The sequence below is a fragment of the Diachasma alloeum genome, unplaced genomic scaffold (assembly GCF_001412515.2).
Source record: "Diachasma alloeum isolate Michigan unplaced genomic scaffold, Dall2.0 Dall_scaffold_00179, whole genome shotgun sequence".
NCBI lineage: Eukaryota > Metazoa > Arthropoda > Insecta > Hymenoptera > Braconidae > Diachasma > Diachasma alloeum.
The window spans coordinates 2,120,499-2,142,747 of record NW_021680345.1 but is presented as its reverse complement, the minus strand read 5'-3'; the positions used below and the strand labels follow the sequence as shown (position 1 = coordinate 2,142,747).

At 35.9% G+C, this 22,249-nt stretch overlaps 2 protein-coding genes across 2 annotated transcripts in view; both read right to left on the bottom strand.

Annotated features, from left to right (window-relative positions):
• Positions 1 to 2,621, bottom strand: part of LOC107043063 — a gene marked incomplete in the record, with an annotated part of 4,482 nt that extends 1,861 nt beyond the window's left edge. Inside the window, 3 exon segments of the mRNA XM_015264368.2 lie at positions 197 to 812; positions 879 to 1,181; positions 1,931 to 2,621. Coding sequence (XP_015119854.1) covers positions 414 to 812; positions 879 to 1,181; positions 1,931 to 2,458 — 1,230 coding nt within the window.
• Positions 2,622 to 4,162: 1,541 nt separating this feature from the next.
• LOC107040561 lies at positions 4,163 to 21,609 on the bottom strand. Its single transcript, XM_029126485.1, has 8 exons — positions 21,529 to 21,609; positions 19,085 to 19,618; positions 18,386 to 18,688; positions 17,917 to 18,303; positions 12,471 to 13,004; positions 11,508 to 11,804; positions 5,097 to 5,397; positions 4,163 to 4,491 (listed from the first exon to the last, which is right to left on the bottom strand). The coding sequence occupies exons 2-8, from the start codon at positions 19,610 to 19,612 to the stop codon at positions 4,163 to 4,165; spliced, it is 2,679 nt and encodes an 892-aa protein (XP_028982318.1). The 5' UTR covers positions 19,613 to 19,618; positions 21,529 to 21,609.
• Positions 21,610 to 22,249: the final 640 nt, after the last annotated feature.

Below are 22,249 nucleotides of genomic sequence, written 5' to 3'. Positions count from 1 at the left end.
AAAAAAAAAACAATAATTGCATTTTTTATTTCAATAACGCATGAGTAAACAGGGATATGAACGCAGATTTAATATAGGCCGATAGAATTACGAGGACCGGCAAGGATTTGGAAAGTCTGAATACAAGTCTTGCTTACGCCTAACAAGTGCTGAAATGGGACATAACCAGAGGTAGAAAGGTCTCGGAAGCACTTGGGAAGAGGCTTCCCAGGACCTATCCAGTTCTGAACGGAAAGACCTAAGTAGAACTTGTCAGGTCCAATTATTCGACTCGGGAATTTGTTGGGAAATCAGTTTAGTTCAAGCACGTTCGTTGACTCATGTGCGAGAATTCCTGAGACTCAGAATCCGAGCTCGCTTCCTAGTTGGTTGAAATGTTGAGACCGAAACAAAGTCTTGGTCGTAGAAGTACTTTAGTCCAAGTAGCCTCGCTCGTTAAGTATTGGGAGGATCTTTTCCATCACTTCTTTCGCGTGTGGATATTTCAGAGGATTCACTCCGATCTCCCCGGCATTTTGTATCATGTCGTCGATAGGCTTAACGTCCTCTTCCTCTGCTAACATTTTTGGCCAAAAAACGAGAGCCGCCAGGAGTACAAATGCTCGACGTTTGTGCATGGATTTTTTCAACTGTCGTATGGTGGGGGGATCCTTAAAGAATCCCAACTTCTTCATTGCGCTCGTCAAACGAGTCAAGTATTTTTCCAGAAAGACGTCATCGTTCGTCATCTTTAGATTTCGCTCAGGGGTGATACTGAGGAAGTACAGAAGGTCGATAGCGGGACTCGTCCAGACGGGAAGCTGATAGTCAATCTGAGGGGAAAAAATGAATGGAAATCTCATTATAGATTTTTGTACAAGTTTTTGTGAGATACTTACAAAGCGAACCTCTTCCGGTTGTCCATTCTCATCATCACGGATCATAATGTTGTTAATCCACATGTCTCCATGATTCAAAACTCTCAGTTCGTCCTCGTCGCATTGATAAATTTCTTTAAGCTTTTGGCTTAAATCCTTCGACCTTTTCCGAAGTTTCTCCGCTATCAAAACGAATTGCTTATCTGGCCAGGCAGAAACTTGATCGGCAATAATCTCTACTCCTTTTGATAGATAACTGAAGAAATTTTGGGAGGTAATATCGTTGATCAGTCCATTTCTGAAGCGGGATACAAACTGAGGATCCTTTGCAAATATAAAACAGTTATAAATAAGTTAATGCGAAATATTGCTTGTGAAGATTTGCGAGAGTCGCATTATTCTACACAATCCTTCTGAGACCTCTTTGTCTCTTTCAATGAGTTAATCAGCATATTTTTTTTTTTTTGCTGATTTTTAATAAAAAATAGAGAAACATTCAGGTAATGAAACTTGAACCGAGCAATTTTCAGAGAAAAAACATCTAAAAACACATTGTGTAGGAAAAATACTGTTCTTCCTAAAAAAAAGTGCGAAAAGCTGCGAAATTTGAAATAAAAATGGGCAAAACAAAAGCCCCGATAGTATTGTCGAATTGTCCTTGTGTTCAAATCACATATCCAAACCTTTTAATATTGATCGATAGTTGAATAGGAGTTTACAACATGGCAATCTTAAATGGAGCTTAAGACCAGATTATCCATTAAATTCCTGATTCAGAAGAACAAGGTTTTCTCATATACAACAAATCGATTCTGAATTTTAAATATCGCATTGAATTTAATCTAACTGTTGATTGGATTTCAATTTCTATTGCCACATTGAATTCAGTTTTGAATCTTCTTTGAATATTAAGAGAAAAATATTTTTCATTGAAAACGATCATCAAAATTCCATGTTGAGTAATATTTTGACAGGGTGTCATTAAATATTTCGACAGACTGTACTTTAAAAAATTTATAAGTACAAAGTTACCTGTCATTGTAATAAAATTCTCTTCCTACAAACGTGATTACCTGCTGATCCAACAGAATCGATGCGGCATGGAAATCCGCCATATATTCCAAGACCAGGAAAGCTTGTTCTTCGTTCAATCCCACTTTACGATTTTTGTTTTTGAAGCCACAGGCAACCAGATCCTCCATAACAATAATCTGTGGATCAATTGAAGAGTAATAAACCTTGGGGCCCAGTCTTCTCCCAATAAGCTCTTCAATTCTCGGGACAACCTCCTCCAACATTACTCGCTCAGTATTAAAAATATTCGTTTTACGAATAAGTTCCAAAGTCTCTGGGCTGACATTCGGCTCTTCCTTTATAATTAGATGGACTACCCTGTCCACTTTTTCACCAGAATGTCCTTTTGGCACATTGCACCTGTATTTCAGTGTAAATCTTGTCAATTCACTCAAGTAATTTTCTCCTTTATTAACCGCTGGCTTTTTTTCTACAAGCATTACATCCTGAATCGTTTGATCTTGCAGTCCCCGATGCAAAATCTTCTGGAAGAAAACGTCACCGGAAGCAAGAGTGGCCAGAGTCATTTTGCTTCGATAAAACCAAAAACACGAGACCAAGAACTTTAATCACTAATTCGATAATCACAACTTTCTGTAGCTGCACTTAGTTGAATGCACGGTTTGCTAACGAAGACACATTGCCATCGGTTCAACAATCTCCCAAAAACTTGGTGAGCAGGAAAAATAGTTGAAGTCAATTGATGCAGAGCCGCGAAGGATCTGTTTTCCTTTTTATACTAATGTCAGTGTTTGTATAACATTCATTCCCCACTCCTCACTCAAGGCTAAATCATTGTTCAAATAAAGTGGAGGATATCAATACCCAGCAGTTATGATAATTCATCAGTAGGTCTATCATTACTAGACGCGGCTGTCATCATTCCATGGTTATATAATTTATCGCTTTTGCACTGTCATGATTGCGATGATGATGGGTAACGGAGGGACAAGTTGAATAAAAAGTACCAGAAACTCGGGGCAAATTTTAGTGTACGAAAGGTAATCGCGGAGCGAAATTCTAGTTCAATAAAAAATAACTGTTGCGGAAGATATCTTACTATTCGTTCGATATAAAAACACATCTACGAATTCAAAAATTACTGTTCCCTGTACAGCAAAATTTCCCAAACGGAGGCATTCTCTGTCACAGAAAAATTCCTCCACATATGCGAATGATTACGTAATATTAACGAATCATTCACATTCATGGGATATTTTATCTTATTTTTAACGTGATTTCCAAGGGGTTTGCGACTGACCATCGTCCAAAGGCCTTCAGCGTGGTATTTACAGAGATATTTAGTCGAATGTTATTATAATATACAGTTTGTAATAAAGATCAAAATACAGATAAAGAGGTAAATAGAGATTTATTGTTACATTGGAAAATGTGGGATGCGAGTGAGATAATTTGAAGGGTTTGATGAGAATAAAGAAACAAAGTACAGAACTATTGTTGTTTTTACACACTGTTAACAATTTTCGTCTGAATTTTCCGTGCCAAATTCCGGAAATTTTTATCGTGTTCAAGTTCCACTGAAATTACGGGAAATCTTGTCAGTGAAAAATCAAATATTCCATTGATTTTCTACTCAAATGATCTGGAAATCAATAAAATCCTTGATTCCTTAGTTCAATTATTCTGTGGAAATCTAGAAAAATCTGGAAAATTTAGGGAAAATTGAGAAGTCATGTAATTTTGTTGATGAATATTCATGTTCCACTGAAAATTCAATCAAGTTGTAAAATTTCTCTCACTACCACTAAAAACTCATGAAACTCCGTGAATTCTACTGAAACTTGAAATTTCATAATTATTTTTTCCCTGAATTTGATTCAATGTGACTCTCATGAGATTTACTATAATATCTTCCATGAAATTTCAAAAAATTTCTAACAGTGCGAAGTCCTACTATTGGAGGGGTGCTATTGTTTCCGTAGCCCCCAGCCATTGTTTCCGTACGTTTCTATGCGAATGGCTTTAAGATTCTCTAGGAGCGTTTGCCGGGGGTACTTATATCGCACCTTGGCGTTGCACAGCAAAAACGAATATCTGCATTTCACGATTACATGACTTTTTTTCGTAATTGTTATCCAAATTTTTTTCTCCGTATCCCTGACTCCATCATGTGATTGTAAAATTTGTATGGAAGGGCATTTCACTGTCATTTTTGTAGTTTCAATAAAGTTAAGTATCGCAAATTTGAGACAGAAATCTGACTATTTGAACTATCCAAATGGAGTAGTACTGATGAGCTGGGATGATGATGGTTGAATAAAATACATGGCATTAAGGTCTAACGTTTTTTGTTGATTTCTTTTTTTGTGAAGTAGGAGTTTAATATTCTCTAGTTGGGTCTCAGTCTTAGGTACACGTGTAGGCCTTGTACTTTGAACTTTAAGACTGGCTAGTACTCCAACTATGACCTTCACCCTTGCGTTCATCGTAGCTTGATCAATGCTGTTCCCACAAGACTTATTGAGCGAGAGTGGGAAGCGGAAGTGAACAATTACCATTTTCGAAATTTGAAACTCCTTTCCATAACGCATGAAAAAACCTGGCGAATTCGCCAGAAAATTTTATGGGAATTCTGTAGGAATTCTATGAGGTTACTATAGAATTTCAATTGGAATTCTATTGAAAAAGTCCACTTGTTTTTGCGCTGATGCTGTTGCATATTTAATGGGCAAAGGTCGATATATTTTGAATTTCTGTTCGAATTTTTCTCTTGAGATTTTTTTTATTAGAATTATTAAGCACAAATTTGCTAAGTTTTTTTCGCTGGATTGTGTTTTGTTTTGCATTACAGAATCCGAGTGGAAAAAACTTGGAAATTTGGAATTTTGAAGCACTAGTATTACTACTGAAAATTAAACGCGACAAAAATTTCCGGGATTTGGCGCGGAAAATTCAAATGAAAATTTTTAACAGTGTAGAAATTCAGTGTTTCATTACTGATCGAAAATTGATCAATATGCGCCTAATTTAATTTTCCCATCGGGGGGATGAATTCGTCATGTGAAATTGCCAAGCATCCTCATTTTCTCAATGTTTGAAGGAAGATCATTCAGTCCAAGTAACCCCGCTCATCCAACAGAGGGAGAATTCTTTCCATCACTTCTCGGACGATTGGATATTTCAGATTATCCACTGCGCATTTACCTTTCTCCAAGATAGTATCCATCGCCTCAAAATCTTCTTCCTCTACTAATGTTTTCGGCCAAAAACCGAGGCCCCCCATAACCGCGAAGGCTCGACGTTTGTACATCGACACTTTCAGTTGTTGCAGGGTGGGAGGACTTGCGGAACAATTCAATTTTTTCATCGTGCTTGATAATCGCGTCAAATATTTTTGTAAAAATATATCATCATAAGTAACTTTGAGATTTGGCCGAGGGGAAATGCTGAGGAAATAGAGGAGATCAATTGCAGGGCTCGTCCAGTTGGGCACTTGGAAGTCAACCTGAAAAAAAGGAATAAATTGAAAGACTTACAAAATGTGTTAAAAATTTTCGTCTGAATTTCCCGTGCCAAATTCCGGAAATTTTTATCGTGTTCAAGTTCTGAAATTTCCGGAAATCTTGTCATTGAAAAACCAAATATTCCATTGATTTTCTGTTCAAATGATCTGAAAATCAATAAAATACTTGATTTTTAAGTTCAATTATTCTGTGGAAATTCAGAGAAATCAGAAAAATTCAGGGAAAAATTGAAAATTCATGTCATTTTGTTTATGATTACTCATGTTCCACTGAAAATTCAATCAAGTTGTGAAATTTCCATTTTATCACGTATGAAAAAATCGTATAGAAATTTTCTATATGTACTACGTATAGAATTTCTATAGGATTGTCGTATATGATATTCGGATATTTCTATACGGATATTTTTTATACAAATTATTTCTATACGATTTCTATAGATTTGATCGTATACGACCCACTGCCACATGTATAGAAACATTTCGTATGGAGTTGCGACATTTCTCTACGTTTTTCTGTGGAGCGTTTACACATCTTTCGTATGAAAGCAAAAATTTATGCAAAAATTTATGTATAGAAAATATTCGTATAGAAATATCCGAATATCATATACGGAAATCCTATAGAATTTCTATACGCGATCCATATAGAAAATTTCTATACGATTTTTTCATACGTGCACTCGCACTAAAAACTCATAAATTACCGTGAATTCTACTTGAAACTTGAAACTTCATAACCATATTTTTTCCCTACATCCGATTCAATGTCAGTCTCATGACATTTACTATATCTTCCATGAAATTTCAAATAATTTCCCACAGTGTACGGACCCATCGCTCCAATTAGTCTTGAAGTACTCACAAAACGAACGGCTTCGGGTGTCCCATTCTCGTCATCTCGGATCATTATGTTATTACCCCACATATCGCCATGATTGAGAACTCTGAACTCATCTTCGTCGCATTGATAAGCTGTCGTAACCCTTTGAATTATATCTTTCGATCTCTCCAGAAGCTTCTCCGATATCGGAATGAATTCTTCGCCTAACCAAGTGCGAACACTTTCCGCAAATGATACCAAACAGCTCCTTATGTAATTGAAAAATGTTTCTTGTGGTTGGAGGCCGAAATATCCATTTGTAAACACGGATACGAACTGAGAATTCTGAAATAATGTTGAAAATAATTTACAAAATAACTCGAACGAGTGTGTCACTGTCAATGGCTACATATAGTCATGGTTATTGATTATGCCACAATTGAACGAGTTATTCTGTCAACTGATCAGCCTCGTCTGAACAATCTTTCAATTTCCTTCAATCACCTAACCGCATCTATCAAGAAAACTTCTGTGGCGAGGGATTTTCTGATCCCTGAAATTTATTTTGACCGTGCAGCCTTCATTTCTCTGGCAGAAGATGAGAAAAGGCCAGGAATAGGCCCAGGATGACCCGGTACTGGCCAACATTGGGCCACCCTCGCTCATTCTTGGCCCATTCTTCATCTCCAGTGGCTGCGGTTTTTCTCCCCGTTAAAAAATCCTTGTAAATTATTTTCCCGTTAATTTTTTTTCGGCAATTTTCCCTTCAATTGTTCCCTTGGAAATTTTTTCCCCTCACTAATCTTTCCCATGTCGAATTTTCCCCAGAGTTTTTTTCCCCGTTAAAAAATTCCGGGAAATTTTTCCTCGGCGAATTCTTGCCTTTGAAACTAATTTTTCAAAATTATTTTTTATATCTGTTCACCTGCTCATTCAATAGAACGGATGCTGCATGAAAATCCGCGAGATATTCCAAAACCATGAGAATTTCTTGTTCATTAAATCCCAGTCTACGATCTTTGGTCCTGAAGCCAAGAGCGACCAAGTCCTCCATAACGATAATTGGTGGCTCAATTGAAGTATAATATACTCTGGGGGCCAACTTCCTCCCAACGAGCTCCTCCATCCTCGGAACAACTTCCTTCAGCATCGTGCTCTCAGTATCAAAGAGCTCAGATTCCCGTATGAATTTTAAAACACACTGATTGGCATCTGGCTCTTCTTTCATAATGAGATGAGCCATCTTCTTAACTTGCTCATCGTGATGCCCTTCTCGCGCCTTGCAGGTGTATTCCAGAGTGAATCTAGTTAAGTTACTCAGGTAATTATCCCCTTTCTTCACTGCTGGTTTCTTCTCCACTAGTACAACATTCTGAATTGTTTCGTCCTGCTGCTCCTGATGCAAAATCTTCTGGAGCAAGATGTTGCTGGTTTCAAGATTCTCTAGAGCCATCGCGCGCTTTGATTGAGACTATAACCACAACTATTGTTATTGATTATTCACAAATGTTCTAAATTTATTCACGCGTTTGTCACTCTATCCTTTTGTCTCCCCGAAAGTTTGACCCAATTTTCTGATTCGACCGAGAGCAGAACACATGAGATTTGTGAATATCAGTATTTATTGAGTTACCCCCACTCTAGGCTGAATGATTATTTGAGTTTATAATGAGGGAAAGGGAATTCGGCAAGAGGGTATATCGAAGAATGCACTGTTAGATTAGATTAGATTAAAAGCAATTTATTATCTCCCGGAGATACATAAATCCCCCAAGGGAAAACCAAAATATAACATAATTATTATAAATGAATCTTATGAATTTTTCACATTATTATTGTTTTGTTTTCGTTTTATTTTCCATTGTTGTTCAGTTCTCATTCTTTTTTTTTCTTTTTTTTTATATATATAACAGTCCCATAGTAGCCATCACATATCTTCAGTATAATTATCATTATTATTTCCATTAACACATTCGTAAGGCGAGACAATTCGCAGATAAGAAACGATTATAATTAAGTTGAAAATACCAGTCATTTGGGCACACATTCGACCACGTTTAGACTAATCAACAGCTTCGCCAGTCTTCAATCAAGGGCATTGAATTACATTTCTTTGTTCATTTAATTAAAAATCCAAAAAGGCCATGCTGAATGAGTGAATGGTACACTGTTAGAAAACAAATGAAATTTCATGGACAGTTGAATGCGATTTAGGGGAAAAAAATCATGAAATTTCAGGTTTCAATAAAAATTCAGTAAAATTCCAGAATTTTAAGCAGCATAAAGACGAGAATTTCTTAATTTATTTGAATTTTCAATCTAATGTGAATATTCAGTACTAAATTATATGGAATTTTTAGTGAAATCTGAAATTTCATGATTTTTTTCCCCTAAATAGCAGTGTCACTGTCCTGAAAATTCAAGAATATGATTACGGAAATTTTCTGGTTTTCTATTCATTTTCAGGGGAAAATGCAACTGAAATTTACAATTCCCTTTTGATTTGTCCACGAAATTCTGAATTTTCAATGACGAATTTTCATTTCCTTGAAATTTCAGTGGTAATTAAATTCGATAAAAATTTCCGAAAAGTTTACCGGAAATTTCAGACAAAATTTTTCAACAGTGTAGCCATTTTTCTAATTGTTAATGGCAAAGAGTTCCACAGTTTTGCAGCAGCGACAGAAAAATAGGCACAACCGTAATTTGAACGAGTATTCAGAATATTTAGATCAAGATGAGTAATTCTATTACGTCTTATGTTATTGAAGATATTATAAATGCAGTTGACAGTTGTACGCGTATAGAAAAATCTACAAAAAAAATCTTAGGAAATTGTATTAATTCTTTACTTGTTTCTGTACAAAATCCCGTGGAAGAATTCGATGGAGATATGTTCGGAATAACATATGCGTAATCTTATATTAATTATTGATGTGCATTGTGCATTCGTTTTGTGTTGATGGAAAATGGATGTCTGTTGGTAAAAGTCGCACTAAATGCTGCAGTTATTCGATGAATTACTATATACTTATATTCTAGTATTTCAGAAAGGATTTTTGTATTTGTGTGTACGATTTTATAGTGTGTGAAGGCTCACAGCATTAATGCGTTAATTAAAGAGTTCATATACTCGTCCAACCTCTGTTTGACGATAAATCCTGTGATAAACAATTAATAAGGAGGGAGCACGTAAATTCTCGGATGTTTTTGTGAGCTGGGAGATAAAACAGATGAGGAATTACGCAAAAATGTAAGATATTTCGGTAATTAGATATTAACGAACTCTAGGGACCATGGGATCAAAGTGTGATCGTGATTGCATTGAAGTTTCAAGTTCAGAGGCTGGTTTAGGCTGAAAACAATAGGCTACGCATACACGAAAAACGGGTACGCAACAAATAGATTTTATAAAATAAAGAATCATGAATAGTCAGCGTCATTCAAATTACATTATGCAAAAAACTATTTTTTTAACTTATTTTTTTAGGCATGAAATCGTTTTCTATGAATTTTTGAGTAGGAATAAATGTGTTACAATTCTCCACAAATGAGTTTTATGGTAGAAAATTGATTGTCCATAAACTATACATAGAAAATGCTCGCAGTTTAAAAAAAATGTAATTTTTCAAATTATTTCTTCAATCTCCCTCCAAAAGTGAATTTTCTAATTTTTTTCCACATCTTCAAAATATTTTCTAACGGTTCAATATCGACATTCAAATTCAGACCTACCCTAGTAAAAATGGTGAGAGGCTCTGCGACCCTATGTGACGCTGATGCGGTGAGCTCCCATTTTTTCATTTTATCGATAACAATAATCATCAATTAGTTGCGAGAGATTATTATTCACTAACAAATCGTTAATCCTTCAATAATTGATTTGAATTAATACGCATAATCTGAAGATTGTGAATTCTTAATTGACGGGATTTGAGGCTAGTGCGGCCACAGATAGGTCCATCCCATATAAACCCCGCGCAGCGCTGTCTCAGCGATCCTATTGCGCACCTTTCTGAGGAACATCGCCGCGAAAGGCAATGTCGCGCGCCAACTTACGCCGCGACGTTTCTGCGCAACGAAATTTCTACTAGGGTACAAAGTTTAAATACTAGAATCATTGTAAAATGTCCGGAAACTTAGGTTCAAAGGGGCAAAGGAAAGCTCAAAGGAAAGCTCTCGTGTTCGAGTGCAGAAGGAGAAAAGCATTTCACTAGATAGAAAATAGCCAAATAATAGAATACTTGGACATCCTTGAATGAAATCGTCCCTTTCGCAACGTTACCGAAAAATCGCTAAACGCGCCCGGGCAGTGTAGAGTGAATTCGGCGACGCTGGAGCCTAAATAACACCATAACACGGCGCCACAGATAGGATAGACGGAGCCTAAATAACCCGCCGAGGTGACCAAGTCATCGGGTCGCGCCGGTGACCAACTAGGGTTGATAGTCCATCACCTACCACTTCGAGATTCACAACTCGAGAATAAATAACAAAAATTTGGAATCTACCGCATTCTCCAATACAGAAAGAAATGTATCAATCATTTTCTAGAGACAGTGGCATATCACATAGTACCCCTCATGTAATTCACAACTGTCAGTAAAATTGGTAATTCTCACAATCTGGAAGAAACAATTCAATCTAGAATTTCAAAGTATGTTTCCGAATCAATATCAGTCCAAATAGCCTCTGTCATTCCAGATCGGTAGCATTTTTTCCATCACAGCTTTGGTTCTCGGATTCTGCAGAATATCTGTGTCATGTTGTTCTTTGTGAAATATATCCATCAATTTCTCAACTTCGTTCTCATCCGCTATCATTACTGAGAAGAAGACGATACCAGTTATGAGCGACAGAATTCGTCGTTTATACAGAGATTCCTTCAATTGTTCCATGGTGGGAGGTTCTGATGTGCAACCTATGCGTTTCATTGTGCTTGACAAACGAGTCAAATATGTTTCCAATAACATATCATCTTGCGTTCCTTTTAAACTCAATTCAGGACCATTGGCAAGAAAATAGCTGAGGTCAATTGCAGGAGACGACCAGATAGAAAATTGATAATCAATCTGAAACGAGAAGGTTAAGGATGTACAATCATGCGGAGTGCAGCGTGCGATAAAATTGACTTATCGCACGACTTGATGTAAGAGCCTTAAAATATAGAATTTAAATACTAATCATTCCTAAATTGGCCTCAACATTGCACACGTAAAGAAAGAAGGATGTCTCCCACATACTCTGAATTCACGTAAGGATGACTTACAAGTCGAAGCTCTTGGAGTTTTCCACCGTCATCGTACTGGAACATGATATTATTAGACCACAGATCTCCATGATTCAGGACGCAAATTTCGTCCTCATTACTTCTATATATTTCCTTAAGTCTTTTTACTGCATCCTTCGAGATCTTCTCAAGCTTCTCCGAGAGAGGAAGGAATTTCGGGTCTGGCCAGGTGCGAATTTGCAGTGCAACATTCTTTATAGTGTTTTCTATCCTTTTGTAGAACGACGGCGTCATATTCAGCAGACCGATAGAAAAACGGGTCAGGCATCCAGGATCCTAATGGTATATTTCAATACAATCAGAGTTGGATGATTTGGCCGATTTTTGGCCTGATTTCACGGAGAGAAATATTCAATAAAAATTGCGTATCTTTTCCGTAATTCTAGAGCGAAATGTGGTTGTAGGAAATTTTACGGAACTGTCACGGAATTTTTCCAGAGCGTTCCGTGATTTTTACCTGAATCTCCTGTAAAAAATTACACGGAGAGAAATTTTCTAGAAAAATTCTAGTACGAATACTGGAAAAAATCACAATCCACCGACTGTGAAAAATTCTAGTGCTGTTAAGGTAAAATTTCTTGGTATTTCTGGTGAAATTTCTGGGAATGGAATATTTTTTTTTAATTTATTAATGCCAACGGCCTTTTACATCAATGGAATATTTGATTTTTCAATGACATTTCCTGAAAATCTAGTCGAAGTGCGACGGGTTTTTCACGAAGGTGATAGCCCAAGGCGAAGCCGAGGCCATTCTCATGAGCTGAAAAATCCCGTCGCACATGTGTCTGAGCTATATTTTTTGTCACTGATATTACATTCAACGAGTGCTAAAACGAGCCTTTTTTCGTTGGCAAATACAGTACAAAAACATTTCAGTAACAAAAAGTATAAAATAAAATATCAATTGCCAGCGGAATGATTTTCCGGGATATATAAACTCACCTGTTCATCCAGTCGAATCGATCCTGCGTGAAACTCTGCGATATTTTCCAAAATCAAACAAGTCTGATCTCGGTTCAATCCTGCTTTACGATCTATATTTTTGAAACCAAAAACCGACAGGTCTTCCATGGCTATCATCCGCGGTTTCATTGAACAGTGATAAACTCTAGCGCTTAGTCTTCTGCCAATGAGGGTTTCGACCTTCGGAACAACTTCCTCGAGTAATTGTTGCTCGACATTGAAGATATCCATTTTGTGAATGGTCTCCATAGTTTCCTGATCGACATCGGGCTCTTCTTTCAGTATAAGATTGGCAATTTTTTCTACCTTCTCATGGTCATTACCTCTGGATACACTGCAGACGTATTTAAGATTGAGTCTAGTTAAAATACTGAGATAATTTTCCCCCTTTTTGGTTGCTGGCTCCTGGTTTAATCTCACGACATCCTCAATCGTTTCATCTCGCAATCCCTCTTGTAAAACTTTTCTGAAGAATACATCATTGTGCTCGAGATTGTCCACAGCCGTAGTGCCCTTGAATGATGTACAGGAAATAATTGATTAGTATTCAGTTTCAAACAAATCGCTAATCACTGATGCATGATCAACAATTTTTTTCTATTGGATATGATTCTATTTTTTCACTCATCAGTGGTCAGTAATTTTTTATTGCTGAATCATGCAAGTATCATGCGTCAAGTACCTGTGTACTGGTGAGAAGTACCTCAGTACTTGTCACAAATACTTTTGTTACTTGGGACAAGTAAAAAAATTACTTGTACTGAGTACCTGGCTGATTCTTTTCAAAAGTACCAAATAAACTCAATATTTTTATTTTATTCATTCATATGTATACCCTCTCGGGTCTTTACATTTTGTTCCCATCCCCTTTTATCTGCGTTACCGTGGCCGACTTACTTTTTTCCCAACTGCACCCATTCGGACAAGGATTGCCAGGGAAACCATGGAAACCCTCAGTCGTGCAGCCGGCCGATAATTGCCGGCCGAAAATTCTGAATAGGAATGAATTTGTCATTCATATTCATGAAAATTGCGATTTTTGAATTATATTCATCAATCTTCCTCCAAAAGTAGACCTTCAAGTTTTTTCACATTTTTAACATGCTTCTCAACGGTTCAATGTCGAGACATCAGATAATTACTGTTGACTACAGACGACTCTCACGGGGAGCAAAGAAATTTCCGTATTCACAGAGAAAACAGTGTCTCAAATTAAAACACTTTTATCTCCTTTATTGCCGTTTGTCCAAAAAAGTCTTAAAAAAGCACAGATGAAATTTTGTTGACACCTTTGCGTCTTACAGATATCCAAGTATTTTTACAATTTGGTGCAGACCATACTAAATTCTACCATTTTGAATCATCAAATTTGTCATTTAAATTGCCTGAGAAAAATTTGTTAAAAATCATGCATATTCAGCGTCATTCAAATTACTTTTTATACAGAATCATTGATTTTTTAAACATTCGTTGTTTATAAATAAATAATTGAAATTGTTTGAACTTTCGAGAGCCTCACGTTCTTAGGCATGAAATCGATTTCTGGCACAATTCTGAATATGAAGAAAGTTGTTACGATTCCAACAAAACAAATGATTTTTATGGTGGAAAATTGATTGTTTATAAATTGCTCATAGACAATGCTCGTACTTTTCGAAAACTGCAATTTTTTAATTATATTCATTAAACTTCCGCCAAAAGTAAACTTTCAATTTTTTTTCAGATTTTTAACATGCTTTTTAACAGCTCAATTCCGAGACATCAGATAATTACAGACGGCTCTCACTGGGAATAGAGAAATTTCCGTATTCACAGAAAAAATTAAAACACTTTTATCACTTTTATCGACGTTTGTCCAAAGAATTCATCTTTACGTCTTAAAAATATCCAAGTATCTTTTACAATTTGATGCAGACCACACTATAGATTTTCAATCATCAAATTTGTCATTTAAATTGCGTGAGAAACATTTGAAAAAAATCATGAATTTTCTGCGTCATTAACATTACTTCTTATACAGAATCATTAGTTTTTTAAACATTCGTTGTTTATAAATAAATAATTGCAATTGTTTAAACTTTTGGAAACCTTACTTTTTCAGGCATGAAATCGATTGCAGGTAAAATTCTGAATATGAATAAATTTGTTACGATTCCGAACAAATGATTTTTATGCTTGTAATTGTCGAAAATTGCAATTTTTTAATTATCTCATCAATTTTTTTCGAAAAGTCAACTTTGAATTTTTTTTCAGATTTTTAAAATGCTTTCTAACGGTTCAATGTCGAATTTCGAATTCAGACCTACAAAGTTTAAATAATAAAATCATTTAAAATGTCCGGAAACTTAGGGTCATATGCGGCTCAAATGAACGCTCTGACGTTCAACTACAAAAGTTGAAAAGCGTTTCACTGGTGAAAAAATAGCCAAAGTACTTGAATATCCTTTATTCCCGAAACTCCCTTTTCGTGTGCTTTTATAATAGTTTTTGAGCTACATACCATTATTATCCTCACGTACTATTGATACGGTTTATGCGTTGAACTCTGAATGTTTGGAAGGCAATTGAGGAAAGAAATTCATTAATACCAACTGACGAGGTTCCAGGCCAACTGGTAAATGTAAATTTTTATCTTGTTGATCAAGTGATGATACGATGAATCGTCTCTGTGTCAATAACCGACTTTAATTTTTAACTGAGTGGAAAAGTAAATACTAAGGTGAATCGAGGAGCATGAATTGACACAAATTGTCCCATTGAAATCTGTTATGATTGTATTAATTTTCATGAGTAGTTACTTTTACAATCAAAACTACTAGTCATCAATCCATAATTGTTCCATTATATTTAAAAGTATATTTTTATTTGAAAAACTTTGATAACCAAAATCTTCTGAATTAATCTGCAGAAGGGATCATATGCCACTCCAGTTCAAGTCCAAGTCCCTCTAACTTTTCAACTTCCGAATTGCTCAAGGTATTTCCCTAGAAACCACGTTTTTCTTAATATTGCCCCCATGGTTTTCATCGATAATGTCCAGTTCCCAGCTACACTGTTAGAAATTTCTTGAAATTTCAGTCACTGCGCCATCTGAATTTTCGGTGTTGAGAAGTTGAATTAAATTTCAAATGAAAGTGTTCACTAAATTTCTCAGTCATCTTGAAAATTCAAAAAAATAGGGTTTTTCATGTTAAATAATCATTGATTTTTCAATGAAAGCTTGACTTTCCGAACTCATCGTGAAAACTGAACATCACATACAATTCAATTTTCCATAGATTGAGAATTCAGAAAAGTTGTTGCCTGAATTGTCAAAATTTTCAACGTTCTTCAGTGCCGTATGGACCTGAAAATCAAGAAATACTTGAATATTTAAGAAATAATTCGTCAATGATGACATGTACACAAATGTAACTTTGTTGTTGTTAAAAATTTGAAGCTTTTTCACTTGAAATTTCAAGAATAATTTTCTAACAGTGTTTTGAAATAGTATGTTTCGTCATTAGGCCGAAAACGACTTTTTTGAAGAATATGAGTTTGCAGCCCGAGCCGAAAGTGAGGGTTGCAATCATATGAGCTGGAAAAGTTTTTTTAGGCCGTATGTCGAATGATATTTTCGGCATTCCGCCCAGCGATTACAGCCGGAATGACGAAAAAAATACTAACTAGTTGTACTACTGAAATGCGGGCCTCTAACACGCGAGGCATAGACCAAACGGGAGTTATGGGTCCCCCGAACTCGATTTTTCCATCTTATGAGAAAACGGTTCTGATGATGTTCTTGAAAAACTAATTCGTGATAGATCGATAAATTCCGAATGCGGTGAATTTTTTGTTAAATTTTGTAATACATAGTTTCTCCGATATTCAACTCTAAAAAATGGAAATTTCGTGGAAGCATTCTTTATTTGATTCAGAAATTAATTAAAAAATAATTTCTTAGTTGATTCAAACAGTTATTGTTGCCTGCATCAACAACACATGAGAATAGAAAAATTCAATAATTTATGAGAATGCAATAAGTTAAGTTATTTAGACTTTTTACCGGAAATCCACAGGGACTAACTTTTGGGTCCGATTGTCTCGCGAAATACCTTAATCAAGAAATCCCCAGTAAGTTTCTTTAACTGAGGGTTCCATTTGTCCATCACTGGGGGTGAATGGGTAGTAAATTACATCCCTCTCTCTTACTCAAATATTTAATTATTCAGAAGTAATTGTTACAAAGTATTTTCTATAATAATTTTCGACACGCGCACAGCATAGATCAGCTGGCTTAATATTAGGACAGGGTGGGGCAAAACGGCCCCCCTTCAATTGTCAATAACTTGTGAATGACATTGTGAAAATTCCCAGTTTCAACTTCATTTTGAAGATAATTTTTCATTCTTCAAAACGAGCTCTAACTCATCCCAATCGGATTATTGAATCGGAAAATATTGACGATTGAAGGGGGGCCGTTTTGCCCCATCCTCCCCTACTAATTCTATGCATATAACTTTTAGCATTTTTTTCTGAGAGAATTATGTGTATTCTAGGATATCAATTAAATTCTCCAATCAACCAATCCATCTCGGCGGAGAGAGTATAGATTATAAAGAAAGAAAAAATCCCAGGAAAAATAACGCGACAACTTACGTATTTAATTATATGACAGAATGCATATCTCGATAATTCTTATAAAAACACGCGGAAAAATGTGTGGTAACGGATGAATATTCCCTTTAATTCAGCAAATTTCCTGGAACTGAAATCGAGATTGAAATTCAATTTTAATTGAAGAACTAAAATTTGTGTCTTATTTTTCCATCTACTACTAGTAAATTGTTATGTTAGTCCATTACGTAATTTCTGCATTGACCTTGTACGGGGCATAAGCAGGAAAATCACGTTTTGGTTCACAATGTTTCCGTGCAAAGAAACCAGGAATCGGCGTTAACCATTACTTTTTGTAACATCATGCAAACTATTAATGAATAATGAGCGTTACATTGTCAATCACAATTGAAAGATATGAGAAAAATTGTTGAGGACTTTTTGACTATAATTCGATGGTGATGGAATATAGTCAGAAGAATCATATTTTTCTCTCAGTGTATATGATTAAAATCCTTCTCATCATTCCACACTCACACCTGTGGTCATCGATTATTCCCACACGTGTTAATGAACTTGGCAAGTGACATCGATTGGATCCCATTCTATTCTCAAAAACTATAAACTCTCTTTTATCGTTAATATAATAACACCAAGTTTTACTACATTCCCTCCAAATTCTGTTCAGGAATTGGGAATTATTGGTAGCTAAAAAGAATAGTCAGACAAATGAATCATTGTCCAGTCACTCATTCGGTTGACATTTGAAAATTTGCAACTGTGCATTGGATATAAAAATATCTGAGATTCATCCAGACGATCAGTCCAAATATCCTCTCTCATCCCATATCGGTAGCATCTTCTCCACTACCGCTTTAACCCTTCTGTTCTGCATAATATCAATCTTATCTTTTTCCGTATAGAATATATCTTCTATTGTCTCCATTTCACCTCCTTCTGCTGTCATTTTCGGAAAGAACCAGACACCGCATAAAAGTGGAAAAATTCTACGTTTGTGCAGAGATTTTTTTAAGTGGTCCATCGTGGGAGGTTTAGAAGTGCAACCGATTTTTTTCATTGTGTTTGATAAGCGGGTGAGATATGTTTCCAAAAATAGATCATCATTCGTTCCTTTCAGACTGGGTTCAGGGGCAGCGTTGAGGAAGTAGCAGAGGTCAATTATTGGGGATGACCAGACAACAAATTGGTAGTCAAGCTGAAAATGATTGAATACATGTATTTGTTTACTCATTCCATAATTACTTCATAATTTTTAGAATGGCGCGATGATTACGCACAAGTCTAACATCCTTGAGTTTGCCCTTTTCGTCGTTCTGGAACATAATATTATTAATCCACAAATCTCCATGATTCAGAACACAGAATTCGTCGTTGTCATACATGCAGACTTCCTTCACCCTTTCGATTACATGGTGAGAAATTTTCTCAAGTTTTTTAGATATCTGGGTGAATTTTTTATCAGGCCAGCTGCCAATTTGCTTTGCAGCATTAGCCACTGTCGTCTGCATTGTTTTAAAAAACATAGGTGGCATGTCTGGATTCACAAGTCCCCGGGTATATTGTTTTAGGGATCCAGGATTCTAATGAAACGTAGAGGAATAAGAATGAATTAGTATCAAAGTGTTAAGCCGGTTCCGGCAATTCCTTTCTCAAACAATTTACGGTAAATGTCTGTGGGGCTAAGGGAGATTTTGGAAATTCCTCCATCTCATTTTTCCCAATAAAACAGGTCCTCTTTTCCTGAGCTAGCACTAGAATTTTTCTAAACAATTTCTCTCGGTGAAGGTTAATATAAGATACTAACTTGATAATTGTGATGCTTTGTAATGATAATTGCGATGCGCTATAGAAAATATTTCTGATTTTCATAGGCAGTGTCAAAGAAAATGGTGATCATTCATTCTTATGATTCATTCTTCTGAGTTCAAAGGAAATATCCAATTGAACCGGTGAATTTCTTTTCGTTATTGACTCACCTTTTCATTCATCAAAACAGATCCCGCATGAAAGTCTGCCAAGCTTTCCAAAACCATCAAACATTGCTCTTGATTCAGTCCCAATATCCTACTTGAGTTTTTGAAACCTTGAACTGTCATATCCTCCATAACAATAACCTGGGGCTCAATCGAAGAGTAATAAACTTTGGGTGCCAGTCTTCTATCCACAAGCTCCTCGATCTTCGGAATGACCTCTTCAAGGAGCTGTCGCTCGGTATTGAAGACCTCCATTTCGCGAATATTCTCCAATGCTTTTTCATTTACAATTGGCTCTTCTTTCAAGATAAGATGAGCCGTCTTCTCTATTTTTTCATGATTATTTTCTTTTGACACATTGCAGACGTATTTCAGGGTCAATTTTGTTAAACAACTCAGGAAATTTTCGCCTTTCTGTGTAGCTAACTCCTTCTTTACCAGTACAACATTATGAATTGTCTTGTCTTGCAATCCTCGGTGCAAAATTTTTTCGAAAAAAACGTCTGTGGGTTCGAGGTTTTCTAGAGCCATGACTTGCTGGAATCGGAATGAACGAGGGAAACAATAATTAGTGGTGATCGAACCGTGCAGGTAGTTCAAACTCGAATGTTAAATGATTGTTAATTGTGCACTTATCCCTGGAACGAGAGGTTTTATAGCTGATAAGATTTGGCATTAAAAATGATTTGTGAGAAAAGCGGAAAGTTGAGACGACAAACTGTTACGAATGTGATAGCCTATTCCGCTTTAAGTTCTAATTATCATCATTAGCAAATAGGCAGATAGAGAATCCACCAGTAAAGAGAGGAAAACCTTTTAAAAATTACCGCTGAATGTTAGTTATTGTGTAGGCTATTTTTAGAAATTTTTGACTGAAACTGTGTCAAACAATTCCTTAAGGTTTAATACGCTTGGGGGGTAGTTTTTAAGAGTTCTTTTCATCACTTGTGCGTAAAGTGGAAATTTAAAAATCATATTTTCCACACATTGTGATGAAAAATGAGGTTCGCCACTCGTGGGAAAAGTGTTCTTTCACCCTTCAAAGGATAGCACTCGCCTTCGGCGAACGCACTTTTACGCACTCGTATCGAAATATGCTATTTTGTCATTTCAGGCGTAAGGCATCGGTTCACGGTCCGCTGCCCATCCGCGAATCCCCGCCTACAGCCGTCATGACGAAATAGTACACTGAGAAAAAAAATTACTTTTGCCAAATAAATTTACTAAATGCAAGAAAATCCACACATTTCAAATGCAAATATGTATATCCATTTACTTGTGGCAAGTAAATTTACTTGGCAGGAGTAATTTTTTTTCTTAGTGGAGATTGTGTGTTGAGTACTGGCCGAAGCGAAGCCGAGGGCGGTAAATACGCGGGGTTTGATGTCCTATGTTCCTCCCTAGGTGTACACACTATTTTTCGTCATAACTGCACGATATAGTTCGACTTTTATTCGTAAATACAGGGAGGATCGTGGTTATGTCATTCCGAGGATCGTCCAAAACATGTTTAAACACAACCACACTAGTAGGTAAAAATTGAAATTTGATGACCAGTTTACTATCAATTTTCAGAACAAAGACATTAATTTTGATTTAGAAAGAAATAATCATGCAATTTTTAATTTTTCCAAAGGTTCACGGGAATTCCAAATGTCTGGTTTTTCAATTATTTGAAAAGCCAAGAATTTATTCACCTGAATTTTCTCGATTTTCATTAATCTTCGTAAAATAATTGAAATTAAATTTACCTTGAATTTTTCATCAATTTGTCAATTTCCAATGACGAAATTACTTGAAATTTCAGTGGAACTGTCACTTGATTAAAATTTCTCAAAAGTGCACTGGAAATTTCAGCTAAAAATTTTTAACATCGCAATTCAAATGAAATTCCGATACGATTTGTTGATAAAAAATAATTCAAATTTTATTTAATATGCGATGACAAAAATAATAAAAAAAAATCTATGAAAATTCGAATTTTTGTTGCAAATTTTCCCATTCGTTGAATATGGAAAAACTGACCCTAGTTTAATTTGCAGAAATAAAAATAGAAACAATCATGAATAATTTGATCGTTAATTCAGTAGCGAAGCGGTAAACCGGGTTTTCTCTATTTTGACGATTGACCAGTTTTTGACGAATATCTCGGAACCTAAAAGAGATAGAAAAATGTTTGTCATGACCTTTTTTGTAGAGCCAATTGGGGGTTATAAAAAAGGTTATGAGAGAAATTTTGCTGTCTCTTAGATTCCAAGATATTCATCAAAAATTGGCCAAAAGTCAAAATCGACTTAACCCGATTTACCGCTTCGCTACTGAATTCAAATTCAAGTTCGAATGTTGAAAATGCGGACGGAACTGTCGAATGAATTTCGATTTCACGAGCATGAAAAATGATGTAACACTAATTAACAAAGTGTCTCCAATGATTGTTGTATCCATACCAAGTTATCCAGTACTCCCCAAATAGATTCAGTCGTTGAGTGCTTGGTAGTTAAATCCACAATGAAACTGAATCGGGTCCATTAGAGGGTTTATATACCATTTCATCTCGCTGTCAATTTTTTTTCCCTAAATTAAGTTAGAACCGGTTGATTGATGCTGATAAGGGGCTTCCGTCTCGTCATCATGCATAAAACTTTGATAACGCGTCTCTGTCAAGTTGGAGGTTTCCAATTGCATAGAACTAAAGCAGTTGCGCAAACCTCAAGTGAATGACTTACGGAAAAGCGGGTGAATTACCTGGATTATAATTCATGCATCGTGGGAATTGAAGGTGATTACATCATTGACATAACAGAGAGCCATGCGCACTATTTTTTTCCGTCAATCAAGAGTTGAAATACGACTTTGAATCATTACGTCATTATAGTTGTCTGCACACGGAGAGAAATATTCAATAAAAATTAAGTATCTTTTCAGTAATTCCGGAGCGCAGTGGTTGTAGGAAATTTTACGGAAGTGTCACGTTTTACGTAAAATCACATAATTTTTCAAAGGCATCACTCACCCAAATGACCGTTCAAATTCATAATTCCCAATAAATGGGACTTTCCAAAAATTAAAAAAACTGTATTTTCCTCAACCGCAATGTTTACGTAAAAAAAATGTTTCTGCTGAAAAAAAAGTGGTCAACCTCAGAAGTGCTAATTTCATTCCGTTTCA

Bases quoted from the DNA above. Each gene is read 5' to 3' on its own strand.
- LOC107040561 (XM_029126485.1), bottom strand. From the start codon at position 19,612: ATGGCTCTAGAAAACCTCGAACCCACAGACGTTTTTTTCGAAAAAATT. The intron at 13,005-17,916 runs TTGGACTGATCG...ACATCATTCAAG, and splicing joins TATGGGATGAGAGAGGATAT to GGCACTACGGCTGTGGACAA. The intron at 11,805-12,470 runs GTGAGTTTATAT...ATATACCATTAG, and splicing joins CGATTCGACTGGATGAACAG to GATCCTGGATGCCTGACCCG.